The sequence below is a fragment of the Salmo trutta genome, chromosome 23, assembly GCF_901001165.1.
Source record: "Salmo trutta chromosome 23, fSalTru1.1, whole genome shotgun sequence".
NCBI lineage: Eukaryota > Metazoa > Chordata > Actinopteri > Salmoniformes > Salmonidae > Salmo > Salmo trutta.
The window spans coordinates 27,746,591-27,766,983 of record NC_042979.1 but is presented as its reverse complement, the minus strand read 5'-3'; the positions used below and the strand labels follow the sequence as shown (position 1 = coordinate 27,766,983).

Here is a 20,393-nt window from a genome sequence, read left to right as displayed (position 1 = left end):
CTCACCTTGTCTGACAGTGCGGTCCAACACTGGTCCCCTACTTTGAGTAAGATTTGCATTCAGGTAAAGCAGAGCATGAATTTGAGTGCCCCATTCAACCTCGCACCACAGAACAGACTGCTCTTTCAGTGCGTTTTGCCAGTGTCACGTGAATTAATGATTTGCATTCACTTTGAGTGTTCACATTACATAAAGATCACACTGTTCATTCATTTGTCATGCTTTTCACGTGTGAACAAAATGCATTTTATTCTAATGAATGAGGGGGGGTACTTGTGGCAGCTACTAGTCTATTATAGAGCCTCAATTGATGTCTTGTCAATCATTATAAACTCACCTATAGGGAGGTATGTTGTAAACATTATGATAAAATTTAATTATGCACAAATGACCTATATAATTTGTCCAAATGCATATATTTTCATTATTTTAAATGTAGTCATATGAAACCATTAGCAATGGAATATCGTTAGGAAGGCACCCTCTTTACATTTGTCCTGTCTGTCAACCCATGTTAAGGCTGAACATGACGTAACACCCACACTGCAAAGTGCAATGGCGAAATTGAACAATAACAGTCATCGCTTCTCGGTACCATATGTATTATGTCGTTAACATTAAAGAAAACAGAATCATTCTTCTGCAGAGTCACATCATGCAACATCTGTAAATGTAACGCGCGCGGGGCTGCGACGAGGAGTATTCTACTGTCTCTGCAAGCGATGACAGTTTAAAACGCGGGTAAGTTTCATGTAATTGCAATACCGTCCATTTTCAATGCCAAACCATTTTCGCAGCAAACTGGTTTGTGCACCTGCTTTTAAAGGGGCGTGGCGGCTGGCATGCAGGGTACACCACCTCCAGCTAAAGATGCTGATAGCTTAGCAACTACGATAGTGGAAAGCAGATGAGAGCAACAACAATGGATTTACCATTTGTAAGCATCATTCTCAATGTCTGACGATGCACGGAGCATTTTTGTGTGATGACCCGACCATCAACTGTTCTGACACGACTGTAGCGCGAGCTACACGGTGCTATGACTGCTGAATCGAAATGTAAACAAAGGGATACGGGCCTTTTGCTATTTCTCTCAATGCCTGGCTAGCTGCATTGAAGTTGTCGTTGATAGTGTCAATAACTGTTTTTATTTATGCACGGTGCATGTATTAGCACAAGCAGACTGTAGGACCATGTGGTGGATCGTGTCAGCTAAACCATAATGTTTCAAACTATAGAAAAAGATGTACTGAACAAAAATATAAACGCAACATGTAAAGTGTTGGTCCCATATTTCATGAGCTGAAATAAACATTTCCCGAAATTTTCCTTAAGCACAAAAATATTATTTCTCTCAAATGTTGTGCATACATTTGTTTACATCCCTGTTCAGTGAGCGTTTATCCTTTGCCAAGATAATCCATCCACTTGACAGTGGCATATCAAGAAGCTGATTAAACAGCACAATCATTAATTACACAGGTGCACCTTGTGCTGGGAACAATACAAGGCCACTCTAAAATGTGCAGTTTTGTCACACAACACAATGCCCCAGATGTCTCAAGTTTTGAGGAAATGTGCAATTGGCATGCTGACTGTAGGAATGTCCACCAGAGTTGTTGCCAGATAATTTATGTTCATTTCTCTACCGTAAGTGGCCTCCAACGTAGTTTTAGAGAATTTGACAGTACGTCCATCCGTCCTCACAACCGCAGACCATGTGTAACCACGCCAGCCCAGGACCTCCACATCTGGCTTCTTCATCTGCAGGATTATCTGAGACCAGCCATGAAATTGAGGAGTATTTCTGTCTGTAATAAAGCCCTGTTGTGGGGAAAATCTAATTATGTTTGGCTGGGCCTGGCTCCTCAGTTTCAAATCCATTACCTTTATAAAAATATCAAAATAAAACATATAAATAACTATGGTTTTCAAGCGCCCCTGCCCAGTCGTGTGAAATCCATAGATTAGGGCCAAGTACATTTATTTGAATTGACTGATTTCCTTATATGAACTATAACTCAGTAAACAAGAAATACATACTGGCAAATACATCAGATCTGCCAAATTGTCTATCTCTCTGACCTGACTGACGTAGTATTGTATTAGTGTCATGTCCAGAAAAAGCAGTGGCCTACAGTCTGCAGTACCTTTCTCTCAGTCTTTATTAAATAGTATTATAGTTTGGTTTCCAAAAGATATTCAGATGGAGACCTGCGCTCACTGATAATCTAGCTTTACCATGTCATCAACACATCAGAAAAATATGCCTTGTCATGCCAATACCTTCATAGTAAACTTTTCAAGTTCATTTGGACTCTGACGTTGTTGTTGCCAGGTCTTAGGCGTACTGAGGGAATCATGGCCACGCAAGAACCATCCCCTCCGTCGTCCATGGAGAGCAACAAACCCGGCTTCCCCAAGCAGATCCTGGCCAACAAGCTGGAAGATAAACACCTGTGTAACTGCTGTCAGAAGCTGCTGCGGAGGCCCTTCCAAGCCCAGTGTGGACACCGCTTCTGTTCCTACTGCTTCAATAGGACTGTCAGGTGTTAGTTCAAAGAGTGTATCTCAACTGTATACAATTATCTGTATTTTCTCCTTTACCTGTAATGTGTAAGTGCTGGTCTGGTAAAACCTAAGGAAGAAACTTTAGACTATTGAAATGCACCCCAGGTTATGATGCCTGATGAATATATTACACATGACAATATGACACACTGTACTGTTATTTTGTACTGTTTGTTGACATAATATTCCCATTACAGAGATGGACCTCAGAAATGCAATGCTTGTATCAAAGAGGACATTTTTGAAGAGCCCACGTCGATTCTAAAACAAGGCTGTGTAAGTTTCTACAATATGCGTCTTTCATTACAGTGCCACTTTATCCTCTCAAAGAAAAAGTAAGATCAAAATGTACCCTTCAAATTATATGGGTCCATGTTATTTGGAGCGTGTGCGCTTATCACACACACACACACACACACACACACACACACACACACACACACACACACACACACACACACACACACACACACACACACCTCTCAATCATAAATGAAGCATTCGGAAACAGTACAGATTCACTGTAAAGGAAAAAGCCTCGGCAAAATGTTTGTTTGCTCTCACTTCTGCAGGCTTTTCCTGACAACGCAGCTCGACGAGAGGTCGAAAACCTCTCTGTTGTCTGCATTAACGAAGGCTGTACCTGGAAAGGCAATATTAAAGAATATGAGGTTAGTTGAGTGTGGTTTTAGACTGATTATAAACCTTTTCATCATTCAAACGATCCATTTAGACGGACGTTTTTGTTGAAAAAAGAAATTGTGCCACAGATGATTTTTAAGCAATGCACCTCAATACTATATTTGCTTTGCTGTGTTCTTGCTTCACGATCAGTTTGACCGAAGATCCTTGTTTAGGCTGTTCTGAACGTATACTAAAGCCAAATGAATCCTAACTTTATTTTCTGTCTCTTACAGTTGAGCCACGAGGGGAAGTGTGAGTACATGATCATCCCCTGCCCCTCCTGTAAAGAGCAGATCCGCTTCAACGAACAGGAACGCCACAACGAGCGAGAGTGCCCTGAGAGAACTCTCAACTGCAAGTACTGCAAGGAACCATTCCATTTCAAAAACATCAAGGTGAGAAATAATTCATGCTCTGAGAGAGAACGTCCATCCATCTATTTATTTGTGAAATCTCTCAAATGGCTGGCAATTGTGCAAGGAACATTAGGGTCAATATTTGTAAGAAGCTATACAAAAACACGTCCTTTATTTAGGCCCACGATGAGATTTGCCCCAAGTACCCCATGATCTGTGAAGGCTGTGCCAAGAAGAAAATACCCAGGGAGAAGGTGCGTTCTTAAAGTTTCAACACACACAATATAGCCAATTATAGCCAAACGTGACTGAATGCGTTTGGAAAATGCATAACTAAAAAGGAAGCTCAATATTGAGAGAAAATAATCCACTCTCTTTTAAGAAGGTTGATGTTTGAAATAGCTGTAGAACTTGTCAAGTCATTGTGTATTGTTTCGTCTTTGGCTCTTTCCCTAGTATGTCGACCACATTAAGTTCTGCAGCAAATTCAGAACTCCATGCAGATTCCATGTTGTAGGGTGTGATATGTCAGTAAGTAGCTTTTTTATCTCTTCAGAGCTATGGTTTTAATGAATCCTAATTAAACAAACGAGGTTGTTACTGTGTAATTACAATTTTACCATGTTATTTCTTAAATAATACCTGGTAATAATGCAGTGCTAGTGTTAGAACTGCTCTCCTCTCCCCCTCTCTCTGTACAGGTGGAGAAGGAGAGGATCCATGACCACGAGAGGGCCTGCGCCTACGAGCACCTCAACTTGCTGCTGCACTACATTATGGGCATGAAGGTGAGGATGAGCATGGATGTAGTGGAGCGTAAATGCCCATTACACACACTAAAGCAGTGATATTCAAAGTCGGGGTCGCAGGGGAACTGCAGTGGGGTCGGCCCAAAAATTATTATAAGAGTACAAGGTATTATATAAAAAAGTTGTTGAGGAAGATAATGAAGTACAATTGTATTTAGTAGATGTATTTATTGGTTTCCTTTTGTTCTGTTAAGAGATGAAAACGTAATGAATTGAAGGTTATGTGTTGATGTAAAAATCAAAATGTAACGATTTTATGGTTGTGTAATTAGATTTGGGGTGGGGTTCCGAGAAATTCATGTGAAAAATAAAATGGGGTCCCCAAAAATTCTGGTGGAAAAAATGGGGTCCCTGCTGAAAAAGTTTGAATACCAATGCGCTAAAAGATGGTTGTTTGCATTAGCATTTACTTAGCATTTACATTAGCATTAGCAGACTTGCCTCTGTGTTTGCTTTACCCACCTTATTTTCTTCCTCTCCATCCATGAAGGTGAGCATGGAGGGCCTGCAGCCGCAAGGCCTGGAGCTGGCTGGACACAAGCTCCTGGAGCTCCACCATTCCCTCAGGGAGCTGGAGGCACGTCTCTCCCAGCTCAGCACTACCTCCACCGGGCCTCCCGTGCAGGGGGCCACCAACTCTTCTTCTTCCCCGGGCCTCCCCGGGCCTCCCGCCCTAGCTCTTCCCCTGCCTCCACCTCCCGCCCTGGCCCCCACCCTGACTGTGTCCACCTCCTTCACCCCCCTGCCCAGCTCAGTGGGGGCGGCCCTGGAGCTGCAGCTCCACAGTGAGAAGACCAAGGTGGCGGAGCTGGGACGCAGGTGCACCGACCTGGAGGTGAAGGCGGGGATGTTTGAGAATGTGGTTTGCGTGTTGAACCGAGAGGTGGAGCGCTTTGCCACAACCATGGAGGCCAGTAACAGACAGCACCGCCTAGACCAGGATAAGATCGAGGCCCTGAGCAACAAGGTAGGAAGGCCCTGAAGCAGAAATTAAATTTAGTCATTTAATTTATACAGCCCTTTTCCAACATTTTAATTCAATGGCATGACTTACTGGGGTATAAAGCTGGAAGTTCTGAGGTTATTGAATTCATAGAAGCTAACACATATTGGTGTGTGTGTCTCAGGTGCGGCAGCTGGAGAGGACGGTGGGGTTGAAGGACCTGACGGTAGCAGAGATGGAAGGCAGGCTGAGGGAGATATCGGCCACCACATTCGACGGCGTCTTCATCTGGAGGATCTCTGACTTTACAAAGAAGAGACAGGATGCCATCGCTGGCCGAGCCCCTGCCATGTTCTCACCAGGTAAACCAGAACTATTGCAGTCCAAGTAAAGACTGAGACCAAAGGGGCTTCGAGACCGAGTCAAGACCGAAACCAGAACAACCATATCGAGACTATATTATACCGTAGTAGTGCAAGTCATAATGACAGTGCAAAACGTAGGCTATTGTGTTTCCATAATAATATTTAAATCACCGTTTTTCAGCCTTCTACACCAGTAAATATGGCTAAAGAATATGTCTGTTTTTCCGCAACAGCCTTCTACACCAGTAAATACGGCTATAAGATGTGTCTGCGGATCTACCTGAACGGGGACGGGACAGGGCGTGGCAGCCACCTGTCTCTGTTCTTTGTGGTGATGAGGGGACTGAGTGATGCTCTGCTCAAATGGCCCTTCAACCAGAAGGTAAGGACCAGGGGACTCATTTAAAAAATGCATAGAAAATGCGTTAGAACGTCATACATTTTACATGCTGTATATTGAAATCCACACGAATCCTGTAATTTATACAGTACCAGTCAAACGTTTGGACACACATACTCATTCAAGGGTTTTTCTTTATTTTTATTATTAGTAACCAAAAAAGTGTTAAACAAATCAAAATATATTTTATATTTGAGATTCTTCAAAGTAGCCACCCTTTGCCTCGATGACAGCTTTGCAGACACTTGGCATTCTCTCAACAAGCTTCACCTGGAATGCTTTTCCAACAGTCTTGAACAAGTTCCCACATATGCTGAGCACTTGTTGGTTGCTTTTCCTTTACTCTGCGGTCCAACTCATCCCAAACCATCTCAGTTGGGTTGAGGTTGGGTTATTGTGGAGGCCAAGTCATCTGATGCAGCGCTCTATCACTTTCCTTCTTGGTCAAATAGCCCTTACACAGCCTGGAGGTGTGTTTTGTGTCATTGTCCTGTTGAAAAACAAATGATAGTCCCACTAAGCGCAAACCAGACGGGATGTGTCACGGGTGTCGTATGGATTGGACCAAAACGCAGCGGGAATATGTATACTCATCTTCTTTTTATTTTGAAGAAGGAGAAACAACTAAATACGTATACAAAAAAGAACAAAACGAAACAGTCCTGTCAGGTGCAACAAACACTAAACAAGGAACAACTACCCACACATCCCATAGAAAAACACCCCTCTTAAATAGGACCTTCAATTAGAAGCAACGAGGAGCAGCTGCTTCCAATTGAAGGTCCACCCAATAAACATCACATAGAAATAGACATACTAGAACTAACATAGAAATAGACTAACAAAGAACATAGCCCAACAAACCCCGAAACACTCTAAACAAACACCCCTCTTAAATATGAACATACCCCGAAACACTCTAAACAAACACCTCCTGCCACATCCTGACCAAACTACAATAACAAATAACCCCTTATACTGGTCAGGACGTGACAGTACCCCCCCCAAAGGTGCAGACCCCGGATGCACCTCACACAAAAAATAAACACAAAAAAAATAAACCCAAATACAAAAACAAAAATAATCCTAACTGAAGGGAGGGTGGCCACCGTCACCGACGGTTCTTGTGCTACACCTCCTCCCTCCCCAACCTCCTACTACGGAGGTGGCTCAGGCTCTGGCCTTACTCCCCAACCTAACCTGTCCACCCCCGCTAAATGCTTATCAAATTTGACCCATCCCGAAGTCTCTGGGCTATGGCGCATCGCTGAAGACCTCGGGCTGATGCGCGTCGCTGGGACCTCGGGCTGATGCGCGTCGCTGGAGACCTCGGACTGGAGGGCGACTCTGGGAGCTCCGGACTGGAGGGCGACTCTGGGAGCTCCGGACTGGATGGCGACTCTGGGAGCTCCGGACTGGAGGGCGACTCTGGGAGCTCCGGACTGGAGGGCGACTCTGTCGGTTCCGGACTGTGGGCCGTCTCTGTTGGTTCCGGACTGTGGGCCGTCTCTGCTGGCTCCGGACTGTGGGCCGTCTCTGCTGGCTCCGGACTGTGGGCCGTCTCTGCAGGCTCCGAACTGTGGGCCATCTCTAGACGGGGTACTGTCGCCGGAAGCTCTGGACGGGGCACTGTCGCCGGACACTCTGGACGGGGCACTGTTGCCGGACACTCTGGACGGGGCACTGTTGCCGGACACTCTGAACGGGGCACTGTTGCCGGAAGCTCTGGACGGGGACTGCGCACTGAAGGCCTGATGCGTGGGGCTGGCTTAGGAAGCGCCAGACTAGGGACACGCACCACAGGGCTAGTGCGAGGAGCAGGAGCAGGACGAGCTGGACTTTGCTGACGCACTGGAGGCCTGGTGCGTGGGGCTGGTACTAGAGGTACCAGACTGGAGACACGCACCCCAAGGCTAGTGCGAGGAGCGGGAACAGGACGTACTAGACTGGGCTGACGCACTGGAGGCCTGGTGCGTGGTGCTGGCTTTGGAGGTGCCAGACTAGAGACACGCACCTCAGGGCTAGTGCGAGGAGCAGGAACTGGATACACCGGGCCATGAGTAGGCACTGGAGGTCTGGAGCGCACCTCCTGCATAACCCGTCCTGGCTGGATGGTAATAGTAGCCCTGCACGAGCGGAGTGCTGGCACAGGGCGAACTGGGCTGTGCAGAGGCCTGATGGCTGCCGTGCATAGAGCAGGCGTAGGGTAGCCTGGGCCTAGGAGGCGCACTGGTGGCCAGATGTGCTGCGCAGGCATCCTCCTCCCAGGCTGGATGCCCACTCTAGCACGGCACTTGCAAGGGGCTGGGATCGCTCGCACCGGACTGAGCGTGCGCATGGGCGAGATCGTGCGCACTTCCTCTTACACCGGCGCTCTCCACTCCACACGCTCCCCATAATAAGCACGGGGAGTTGGCTTAGGGCTCACCCTTGGCCCAGCCGAACTACCCGTGTGCCCCCCAAAAATGTTTTCTTGGGGGTGCCTCTCAGGCTTCCTTGCTAGCCGTGTACCCACATAACGTTCCCGGTCCTCTCCAGCCTTCCTGGCTGCCTCCGCTCTCCTGGCTGCCTCCACCTGTTACCATGGAAGGCGATCTCTTCCAGCCAGGATCTCCTCCCATGTCCACGATTCTAAGCTCTTCTGCTGCTCCTTCCTTTGCTGCTTGGTCCGTTTGTGGTGGGTAGTTCTGTCACGGTTGTCGTAAGGATTGGACCAAAATGCAGCGAGAATATGTATACTCATCTTCTTTTTATTTGAAGAAGGAGAAACAACTAAATACGTATACAAGAAAAAAACGAAACAGTCCTGTCAGGTGCAACAAACACTAAACAAGAAACAACTACCCACATATCCCATAGAAAAACACCCCTCTTAAATAGGACCTTCAATTAGAAGCAACGAGGAGCAGCTGCTTCCAATTGAAGGTCCACCCAATAAACATCACATAGAAAGTTCTAGTATGTCTATAACATAGAAATAGACTAACAAAGAACATAGCCCAACAAACCCCGAAACACTCTAAACAAACACCCCTCTTAAATATGAACATAGCTCAACAAACCCCGAAACACTCTAAACAAACACCTCCTGCCACGTCCTGACCAAACTACAATAACAAATAACCCCTTATACTGGTCAGGACGTGACAGGATGGCGTATCGCTGCAGAATGCTGTGGTAGCCATGCTGTTTAAGTGTGCCTTGAATTCTAAATAAATCACAGACAGTGTCACCAGCAAAGCACCCCCACACCATCACACCTCCTCCATGCTTCACGGTGGGAACCACACATGCGGAGATCATCCATTCACCTACTCTGTGTCTCACAAAGACACAGTGGTTGGAACCAAAAATCTCAAATTTGGACTCATCAGACCAAGGACAGATTTCCACCGGTCTAATGTCCATTGCTTGTGTTTCTTGGCCCAAGCAAGTCTCTTCTTCTTATTGGTGTCCTTTAGTAGTGATTTCTTTGCAGCAATTCGACCATGAAGGCCTGATTCACTCAGTGGCCTCTGAACAGTTGATGTTGAGATGTGTCTGTTACTTGAACTCTGTGAAGCATTTATTTGGGCTTAAATTTTTGAGGCTGGTAACTCTAATGAACTTATCCTCTTTAGCAGAGGTAACTCTGAGTCTTCCTTTCCTGTGGCGATCCTCATGAGATCCAGTTTCATCATAGCGCTTAATGGTTTTTGCAACTGCACTTGAAGAAACTTTCACATTTCTTGACATTTTTTCATGTCTTAAACATCCTGTGGCGTTCTGCATTAGCATCGAACAGCCCCAGTGATATGCAACTTTTCAGGGAAGTTAGAAACCAATATACACAGGCAGTTAGAAAAGCCAAGGCTAGCTTTTTCAAGCAGAAATTTGCTTTCTGCAACACAAACTCAAAAAAGTTCTGGATCACTGTAAAGTCCATGGAGAATAAGAACACCTCCTCCCAGCTGCCCACTGCACTGAGGATAGGAAACTCTGTCACCTCCAATAAATCTTCTATAATTGAGAGTTTCAATAAGCATTTTTCTATGGCTGGCCATGCTTTCCACCTGGCTACCACTACCGCGGTCAACAGCACTGCACCCCCCACAGCTACTCGCCCAAGCCTTCCCCATTTCTCTTTCTCCCAAATCCAGTCAGCTGATGTTCTGAAAGAGCGGCAAAATCTGGACCCCTACAAATCAGCCGGGCTAGACAATCTGGACCCTTTCTTTCTAAAATTATCTGCCGAAATTGTTGCAACCCCTATTACTAGCCTGTTCAACCTCTTGTTCATGTCGTCTGAGATTCCAAAAGATTGGAAAGCAGCTGCTGTCATCCCCCTCTTCAAAGGAGGGGACACTCTTAACCCAAACTGCTACAGACCTATATCTATCCTACGCTGCCTTTCTAGAGTCTTCGAAAGCCAAGTCAACAAACAGATTACCGACCATTTCGAATCCCATCGCACCTTCTCCGCTATGCAATCTGGTTTCAGAGCTGGTCATGGGTGCACCTCAGCCACGCTCAAGGTCCTAAACGATATCGTAACCGCCATCCATAAGAAACAATACTGCGCTGCCGTATTCATTGACCTGGCCAAGGCTTTCTACGCTGTCAATCACAACATCATCATCGGCAGACTCAATAGCCTTGGTTTCTCAAATGATTGCCTCGCCTGGTTCACCAACTACTTCTCTGATAGAGTTCAATGTGTCAAATTGGATGGCCTGTTGTCCGGGCCTCTGGTAGTCTCTATGGGGGTGCCACAGCGTTCAATTCTTGGGCCAACTCTTTTCTCTGTATACATCAGTGATGTCGCTCTTGCTGCTGGTGAGTCTCTGATCCACCTCTACGCAGACGACACCATTCTGTATACTTCTGGCCCTTCTTTGGACACTGTGTTAACAACCCTCCAGACGAGCTTCAATGCCATACAACTCTCCTTCCGTGGCCTCCAACTGCTCTTAAATACAAGTAAAACTAAATGCATGCTCTTCAACTGATCGCTGCCCACACCTGCCCGCCCGTCCAGCATCACTACTCTGGACGGTTCTGACTTAGAATATGTGGACAACCATAAATACCTAGGTGTCTGGTTAGACTGTAAGCTCTCCTTCCAGACTCACATCAAACATCTCCAATCCAAAGTTACATCTAGAATTGGCTTCCTATTTCGCAAAAAAGCATCCTTCACTCATGCTGCCAAACATACCCTCGTAAAACTGACCATCCTACCGATCCTTGACTTCGGCGATGTCATTTACAAAATAGCCTCCAATACCCTACTCAATAAACTGGATGCAGTCTATCACAGTGCCATCCGTTTTGTCACCAAAGCCCCATATACTACCCACCACTGCGACCTGTACGCTCTCGTTGGTTGGCCCTCGCTTCATACTCGTCGCCAAACCCACTGGCTCCAGGTCATCTACAAGACCCTGCTAGGTAAAGTCTCCCCTTATCTCAGCTCACTGGTCACCATAGCAGCACCCACCTGTAGCACGCGCTCCAACAGGTATATCTCTCTGGTCACCCCCAAAGCCAATTCCTCAAATTAACTTTTAACAAGGCATACTGTTAATTGAAATGCATTCCAGGTGACTACCTCATTACGCTGGTTCAGAGAATACCAAGAGTGTGCAAGCTGTCATCATGGCAAATGGTGGCTACTTTGAAGAATCTCAAATATAACATATATTTTGATTTGTTTAACACTTTTTTGGTTACTACATGATTCCATATGTGTTATTTCATAGTTTTTATGTCTTCAATATTATTCTACAATGAAGAAAATAGCAAAAATAAAGAGAAACCCTTGAATGAATAGGTGTGTCCAAACTTAGACTGGTACTGTATATCTTCAAATTGATGTGAAAATGTGCAATACAATTTTGATTTTGCATGACACGTGTGATGTATAAATCAGACATGCTTTTTTGGAATTCTCTCTCTCTCTCGTTGTCCTGGCAGGAAACTCCAAAACATGTCTGTATCTAATTCTATGATTTATTACGTTTTCTATATCAGACATTGGGGTGTCTTGTTCTTACTCTTTTTATCTGTAAATAATCATTAATCAGCAAGAGGTGAAAAGAAGGCAACCCAGTCAAGTGTTTTCTCATCTTATGTCAGACAGGGTTGTTGAGGTAAAGTTAGAATGGCAGCTGGCAGGTTTATGAAGTCATCTGGTTTGCACTCATGCGGTCTATCCCTCACACTCTCTGTATCTCTCTCTCAATTCAATTCAATTTGCTTTATTGGCATGACGTAACAATGTACATATTGCCAAAACCTACTTTGGAGATCTACAATATTAACATAATAAAATAATAATAATCAATATTGACAACAGTAACACCAATTATCAAGGGTCAAAATAACTATACATTCAACAATAACAATACAATAAGCATAGAGGACAGGTTGGTTGGTCTGTCAGACAGTGTCCCTCATCTTATGGCAGGCAGCAATGTAGTGAGCTGCCAACCCACAGCTCTCTGCGTCCTCCCCCAACAGGACTGGTAGCCTATTCTCATCAGAGAGGTCTTTGAAACCTTGAATAAGGGTTTCAATTCTGTGGAAATGACACTCTAAGTGTTTTATATTTTTGACATTTTGTCAGAAAATGCATCTCTGTCTCCGGTTCTGCAGTGGTGCAGTGGTTGCACAGCCTTTCCTCTACAGGGAGCCAGGTTTTCCTGTGTCTACCCTTCTCAATGGCAAGGCTGTGCTCACTGAGCCTGTACTTTGTCAAGGTTTTTTTAAGGTTTTGATCAGTAATAATTAGTCAAATAGTTAGCCACAGTGTACTGTCGATTTGGGACCAGATAGCACTGCGTTTTGCTTTGTGCTTGTGTTTCCCAATAGGTAATATAGTTTTGTTTTGATTGTGTTGTTATTTGGTTTATTCTGATTGATTGGATGTTTTGGTCCTGATGCTTCAGTGTGTTAGTAGAACAGGTTTGTGAACTCAGCCCCAGGACCAACTGGAAATGCGGACTATTTTCTTTGCTCAGCTCTTGGCATTGCAGGGCTTGGTAATGATATGAGAGGGGGTCACTGTATTTTAGATGTTTCCAAAACGTAATTGCTCTTTAAAAAAAAAAATATTAGTGGATATTGGCCTAATTCTGCCCAGCATGCATTGTTTGTAGTTTTCCTCTGGACACATAGGAGGATCTTACAGAACTCTGCATGTAGGGTTTCAATTGGGTGTTTGTCCTATTGGGTGAAATCTTGTTTTACAACTGGACCCCACACCTCGCTGCCATAAAGTGCAATTGGTTCAATGACACATTCAATTCGTTTTAGCCAAATCTTTATAGGTATTTCAATTTGAATTAGTTTTTTAATGGCGTAGAATGCCCTGCGTGCTTTCTCTATCAGTTCATTCACTGCCTCATTAAGGTGTCCAGTTGATCCTATTTTTCAACCTACGTAATTGTAGCGTGTGTAGTACTCTATATATTTTGTACCAATTGAGAGCTCACTCTGCATGCTGGGAATTGTATGAGTGAGTGCGAGTGTTGTGTAGAGTTAGATATCCTGGTTTTTCTTTTACGTTTCCTTTTCTTTGTGATATCTTTTTTTCTTCCTATGCATGATTAAGGTTATCATTATTTTTATTTAGTTGTTGTGGTAGAATTAAGTATATTATTTTTCGTGTGGAAATTACCTTGGCTTTGGCGGGGATGGCGACCCACATGGGGACGCCGTTCCTGTCACTTCGACACGGCTTTAGGTGTGTTACTGAGGCTACTGTCACTGTGGAGGAGTTTCTGGTCGCCGTGGGAGAGAAGGTAGGATATGAGAATGTTGCTTATGCGTCACGGATTAATAAAGCGATGGTGGTTTTTCCTAAAGAAGAGAGTCTTGTTGATCGTATGGTTGAGCAAGGCGTACTTCTTAAAGAAGAGAGTCTTGTTGATCGTATGGTTGAGCAAGGTGTACTTCTTAAAGAAGAGTGTCTTGTTGATCGTATGGTTGAGCATGGTGTATTTCTTAAAGAAGAGAGTCTTGTTGATCGTATGGTTGAGCATGGTGTACTTCTTAAAGAAGAGCGTCTTGTTGATCGTATGGTTGAGCATGGTGTATTTCTTAAAGAAGAGAGTCTTGTTGATCGTATGGTTGAGCATGGTGTATTTCTTAAAGAAGAGTGTCTTGTTGATCGTATGGTTGAGCATGGTGTACTTCTTAAAGAAGAGCGTCTTGTTGATCGTATGGTTGAGCATGGTGTACTTAAAGAAGAGAGTCTTGTTGATCGTATGGTTGAGCATGGTGTACTTCTTAAAGGAATGTTTATTCAAGTTACGCCGCTTTTTTTCTCCGTCAACAAGGGTAACTATTTCGAATGTACCGCCGTTTATTTCCAATGAGCTATTGGAGCGCGAGCTATTGCAGTTTGGGAAGTTTGCAAGTTCAATTAAGATTGTATTACTCCTGTGGGTTTCTCTGATCACCATAATGTGTCTGTTGATATTCACTTGTCCTGTCCACGAAGGTCATCACCTCACTGGTATTTTAATGTTAAATTGTTACATGATGTCATGTTTTGTGAAAGGTTTTTGTTGTTTTGGGAAAAATGGAGGGTTATAAAAGGGAATTTTGAGTCCTTGAGACAATGGGGAGAGGTTGGGAAGGCCCAATTACGATTGTTTTGTCAACAGTATACTGCCCTGTCTCGTATTGAAGTTAAAGAGACTGTTAGGGCCCTTGAACAGGACATCAAATCTATTGAATTGAAGTTGCTCACTCAGAATGACCATGGACTAGTCATGAACTTACAGGACAAGAGACATGAACTGAGGTTGTTTCTACATGGAAGAGTGAAGGGTGCCTTGATTAGGTCTCGTTTTGCTACCCTCAAGGATATGGATGCTCCTAGCGTTTTTTTTATTAACCTAGGACAGTCGACACTGCAACGTAAACAGATGGTCTGCCTTCGTCTCCCTGATGGGAAGGTGACAACGGATGAGAGTGAAATGCGCCAACATGCCGTAGATTTCTACTCTGCCCTCTATAAGGCGGAGGATTGTGATTCTCTGAGTACTGATCAGTTGTTACAAGGTCTTCCTCAATTGGGCACTGAGCAGAGAGTTGCTTTGGACTCTGACATTACTCTGAAGGAGCTGTCCACAGCCGTTATGCAGCTCACATCAGGCCGAGCCCCTGGCATCGATGGTTTACCATCTGAGTTCTATAAGCACTTTTGGGGGTCTATTGGGGAGGATTTTTATGAAGTGGTGTGTGAATCTTTTCATGAGGGTTCTCTTCCTGTATCTTGTCAATGTGCTGTGCTTTCATTGTTGCCAAAAAAGGGGGATTTGTCTCTCATAAAAAAATTGGCGACCTGTTGCGTTGCTGTGTGCGGAATATAAAATTGTATCTAAATGTCTCTCAAACAAGTTGAAAGAGTATCTGGGGCTGTTGGTCCACAAGGACCAGTCTTACTGTGTACCTGACTTCTCTATAGTTGATAACTAGTTTCTAATAAGAGATGTTTTAGACATTTGTAAACTGTCTGATGTGAATGTGGGTTTACTTTCTTTGGATCAGATGAAGGCCTTTGACCATGTGGACCACCAGTACTTGTTCAAAACAATGAAAGCCTTTGGGTTTGGTGATGTGTTTTTGTCTTGGATGAGTTTACTGTATGCTGGGGCCTCATGTATGGTGAAGGTGGGGGGTGGTTTGAGTTGCCCCATTCCTGTCCAAAGGGGTATCAGGCAGGGATGCCCAATTTCAGGACAGTTATATTGTCTGGCAATTGAACCAATTCTTTGTTTTTTAAGAGCGAGGCTTACTGGTTTCTCTGTGCCAGGAGTAATGAAGGGTCCCATGATAGCACTATCTGCGTGTGCAGATGATGTGACAGTTTGTATTACAGGGGATGAGGATGTTAAGGTTCTCTCAAACGCTTTAAAGGTGTATGAGGGGGCCTCCTCAGCTAGAGTCAATTGGGAAAAGAGTGAATCGCCGTGGGCAGGTAATCTTCAGACTGGGTCAGCTCCATGGTTACCAGCGGGGCTTCAGTGGGGAAGAGATGGGATGAAGACTGTTTTTTTTTCTAGGCTCCGATGTGTTTCAGAAAAATAACTGGGAGGGTGTAGTGGAGAAAGTGTGTGCCAGACTGTCAGGGTGGAAATGGGTGCTACCCCAGCTGTCTTATAGGGGAAGGGTACTGGTAGCTAATAATCTTGCTGCCTCTACCCTGTGGCATAGACTCATGATTTTACAGCCACTGATAAAAGAGCTTCAGAGGACCCTTATCAATTTATTTTGGTCTGGACAACATTGGATTAAAGCTGCAGCCCTGTACCTGCCACTGCATGAGGGTGGGCAAGGCCTGGTGGATATTTCTTCCAGGATCATGGCTTTCCGGCTTCAAGCAGCCCAGAGACTGTTGTACAGTGACGGTTTTAGCTGGGTTGACACAGCCTACACATTGATGAGGAGAGCAGGCTGTTTGGGCTTAGACAAGCACCTTTTTCTCTTAAAGTTAGAGGGGGTGATTTGTCTGGACTGACTCCATTTTATGAGTCTGTTATGCAGGCTTGGAGAGTTTTTGTCAAGTCCCGTAAGGCCGGCATGCCACCAGGGATGTGGCTTTTTGAAGAGCCTCTTTTTTACAACACTGCCACCCAGTCCCGTACTATGGGTTCAGCCAGCCTACGTTCATGCCTGTTAGGTGTGGGGTGTACCAAGCTGGGTCTGGTGCGGAGCAGGAGCAGATCGTTGGAGGAGCTGGGAGAAAGAGCGGGGATCCGATCATCTCACCTACTGAGGAAGGTCGTAGATGAGGTCTGTAATTCTTTGCCAGTACTTCATCGACAATATGTGACTGACACTTCCAATTCTGACCGGTGGAAGGAGGGTCTGGATTATGTGTTCCCTGCACTGATTGTAAGTGCTGCGGCGGGGGATTTCGAGGAGGACGTGGGGATGCTGCTTTCTTTCGATACCCCGGAGCTGGGGGAGTCCAAGGTGATGGGAAAGAAGACCATGTATAAAATCTGTGTAAAAGTGTCTTTTGCCTCTTCCCTGGAAGGGGTAAAATCGACGAGGTGTGTTTGGTCCAGGTGCCTCCCCAAAAGGCTGTTGGAGGTCTTTATACAAACTGCCTATTGATAAGAGGACAGCTGACCTCCAATGGAGGATAATACATGGAGCTATAGCCACCAACATGCATCTGGTACACCTGGATCCTACTGTTGAGGAAGGGTGTCCATTTTGTGCTGAGTCTGAAACTCTGGCACGTTTTGTTTTTACAATGTCCCAGGTTGGTCGGGATGATTGACCTGATCATTAATTGGTTCTCAGCTCTGGGAGAAGTTTTCTCTTCCAACTGTTTATATTTGGGCTAAAGTACAGGTTTAGTCAAAGGGGTGTAGTTACTTTGCTTAATTTTGTGTGAGGGGCAGCCAAATTAGCAATATGGAAGACCCGAAAGAACAGTATTCGGGGACAGGGGTCTGTGGATGTGGTGGGAATGCTGGAGGGAATGTTGGCAGCGAGACAGAGTTGAGTTTGCCTATTACAAAATGGTTAACAACATTGAATGTTTGAGTATACGGGGTATTCAGAGGCTATTATGTGTAGTTACTGTGGAGGAGAATTTGGTGTTGTTTTTAATTGATGTGTAACTATGGTTTTATATGAGTGTATATAGTGTTGTGGGCTCCCAGACCCAATAAAGATGATTTAAAACTCAAACTCTTTCTCTCTCACCAGGTGACTCTGATGCTGCTGGACCAGAGTAACAGGGAGCACATCATCGATGCCTTCCGGCCCGACATCACTTCCTCCTCCTTCCAGAGGCCTGTAAGTGAGATGAACATCGCCAGCGGCTGCCCACTCTTCTGCCCGCTCTCCAAGCTCGACGCCAAGAACTCCTACATTCGCGACGACACCATTTTCATTAAGGCCATCGTGGATCTCACAGGCCTCTAGGATGCACCCTTTGAAGTGGAAGTGCAAGACAACTGAGCAGCAATGTGGCCATTCAGGCTTAATTTTGGCTGCTTTTGAGCGCCATTTCGGCTCCATTTTGGTTCCGTTCGGGCCTATTTCAGTCCCCTTCATTAGTAGGGAGACTGACATGCTTGCTACCGTGTGCTGCATATGGCTCCAGTTTGCCCAGCTCAGGAGGCCCTTGCACTGTTGTAGCTCTACCATCTCTTAATGCCACAATACTGGTTCCTCATGGTGCTTGAACCCCGGTTGGTGTGGTGTGTAGCTTTATTATTTGTATCCATGGAAATAACTCCAGAATATAGTCTCCATATTTAGTAGGACATAACCTATGGTATTTAAATGGGGATATGTGGCAATTGAATTGATTTGGAGGCTATATTTTTCTCTTGTTTTTCATAAGATTTCATTAGGTCTCAGAGAGAGTGAATTGTAGCCATTAGAGAATAGTAAAAAGAGGGATATGAACCTTTTCCTTGTCAGTGTAGAAAACTGCCCCACTGCTTATCGTAGAAGTAGAGCTTATCGTGGCTTGGTCCAGCAGGGTATTCACTTTTTCTCTTGTTTCCGATCTCACCCCGTAATTTTGATTGTGGATATTGTGAGCTTCTCAATGCCATTGTTGAGTATATTTGCATAGACAAACGTGGAGTTATGTTATGAATAAGAATATGGGCATTTGTTTGCCTTTTTGCGCAAATTGCATGCCGGCTATCTTTTATTGGCCTTGGTGTTGAAGTGCTCTCTCTTTTCATTGAGCTGCTGGAGGGATCCTTCCTTGTTCGTTATTACACTTGTTAGTGAGTTAAACCATCTGTGATGGTGGACATTGCCTGCATGTCTTGGATCCAGGCATATACTTTTACATATACTTGTTGGTGTTGCGTTTCTTGTTCCTCTTTAGGGGTTGAGGCTTATGGGATTGGTGGTTCGGTACATCTGTGGAAGATACAGTGGAGTTATCAGGGTGTTATAAGGCAGCTTGCCAATCAAAGCCTGAGGCATACGACAAGTGTATTTCTATCACTGGTAAATACATCAAGCTGGAAGAGCTTTCCCCTCCAGGATATGCTCATTACAGTAGCTCATATATCAACACATAGTACTGTGCCCCACCACAGATGTTAATACAGGTTCCATGAACTGAAGGAATGGTGTGTTCCTTGTTTTCTGTTCATATTACAGTGTGGTACATTTGTATGTAGTTTTGCTGCTATGTCAGATATGTTGGTGATGTAAAACAAATGTGTTGCGATCGATGCGAAATTTAGCACAGACAGTTGAAGGTGTTAAAGTGGAAGTATAAAGAGAGATGTAGCCACGAAGTGAAAACAAGTGAATGTGATGGTATACTTTGCCATTGGACCATAGTGGTTGATCATTGTTAATTGATGTTTGATGTAACTCTAGATAAATCCCATTAACCTGTGGGTGACAGTGAAACCTCTTAGCCTAGGTGGTGTTATTATGATTCATGAAGCCCCTCAAATGATGCTGACCAAAATGCTAAATCTGAGGAAATCCTTTAGATCTGAAATATATCTGTAGGTTGTATGCTTGTCCATCAGGGGGTGCTGTTTTACTAGGTACGCCTGTGTGCGTCCCCAATAGTCTTCCCCCTCTGGACTTGCATCAGGGTTTTCACCTGCCTGTTTTGAAACCAGTCTTGACCTGTTTTGAAACCTCTCTGTGCATGGGAGGGTTCAATTCATATTCAGTATCGCAGTTCGTGGTTGGCTTACCTCGTAGACCAATGGCGAATGCATTTATTTGCATTTGTTTGGAGGAGTATAAATAAAGATGCTAGAGTTATTATTATGTCATATCTCGCACAGTTTCTGTTCAACACAAGCAGATGCCTATATATATATATATATATATATATATTCATAAGAATATATAAATATAATATCATAATGTTGAACAATTCAATATATTGATGTTACTATACGCATATTGTTATTAATAAATATAGTATAGTTGAATATATTATTAATGATATAAATAATACCAACTTTTTGTTTGTCGAGATGGTTTAAGACAGGTCTGGAAAACCCCTTAAAGTAACCCAAATACATAAAAAGCTGTGCCACATAATACCAACCATGGCACCCCATTCTCCTGGGTTAACTGAGGGTTAAAAAACAGAATATGAAGTGGTTGTGTTTACGTTCCCCAAAATGACCGTTTAAAGGTTCCCACAGTAATTCTGTGTCTTCTGTACCACTGGGACCGGAAAACGATGGTCCCTCTTGTACCAAGAACCGTCAAGTTGCTATGGTCCTTCCTCCCCGAAGGACTCCTTAGGCC

General features: G+C 44.5%; 1 protein-coding gene across 2 annotated transcripts; it reads left to right on the top strand.

Moving 5' to 3' along the window:
• The first annotated feature begins 240 nt into the window (after nucleotides 1–240).
• On the top strand, nucleotides 241–19,899 carry LOC115159699 (TNF receptor-associated factor 2-like). 2 transcript variants are annotated; one of them, XM_029709686.1, is made up of 12 exons: nucleotides 241–741; nucleotides 2,339–2,549; nucleotides 2,769–2,847; nucleotides 3,144–3,242; nucleotides 3,489–3,650; nucleotides 3,791–3,865; nucleotides 4,068–4,142; nucleotides 4,313–4,399; nucleotides 4,911–5,387; nucleotides 5,548–5,725; nucleotides 5,962–6,110; nucleotides 17,844–19,899. In XM_029709686.1, the coding sequence occupies exons 2-12, from the start codon at nucleotides 2,362–2,364 to the stop codon at nucleotides 18,060–18,062; spliced, it is 1,788 nt and encodes a 595-aa protein (XP_029565546.1). In that variant the 5' UTR covers nucleotides 241–741; nucleotides 2,339–2,361; the 3' UTR covers nucleotides 18,063–19,899. The 2 variants fall into 2 exon arrangements, with proteins under 2 accessions (XP_029565546.1, XP_029565547.1); XM_029709687.1 differs by lacking the exon at nucleotides 241–741 and adding an exon at nucleotides 837–937.
• Nucleotides 19,900–20,393: the final 494 nt, after the last annotated feature.

Excerpts from the sequence above, each read along its gene's own strand:
- LOC115159699 (XM_029709686.1), top strand. The coding sequence starts at position 2,362 with ATGGCCACGCAAGAACCATCCCCTCCGTCGTCCATGGAGAGCAACAAA. Across the intron at positions 3,651-3,790 it reads TCCATTTCAAAAACATCAAG|GCCCACGATGAGATTTGCCC; the intron begins GTGAGAAATAAT and ends TCCTTTATTTAG. Across the intron at positions 4,400-4,910 it reads ACTACATTATGGGCATGAAG|GTGAGCATGGAGGGCCTGCA; the intron begins GTGAGGATGAGC and ends CCATCCATGAAG.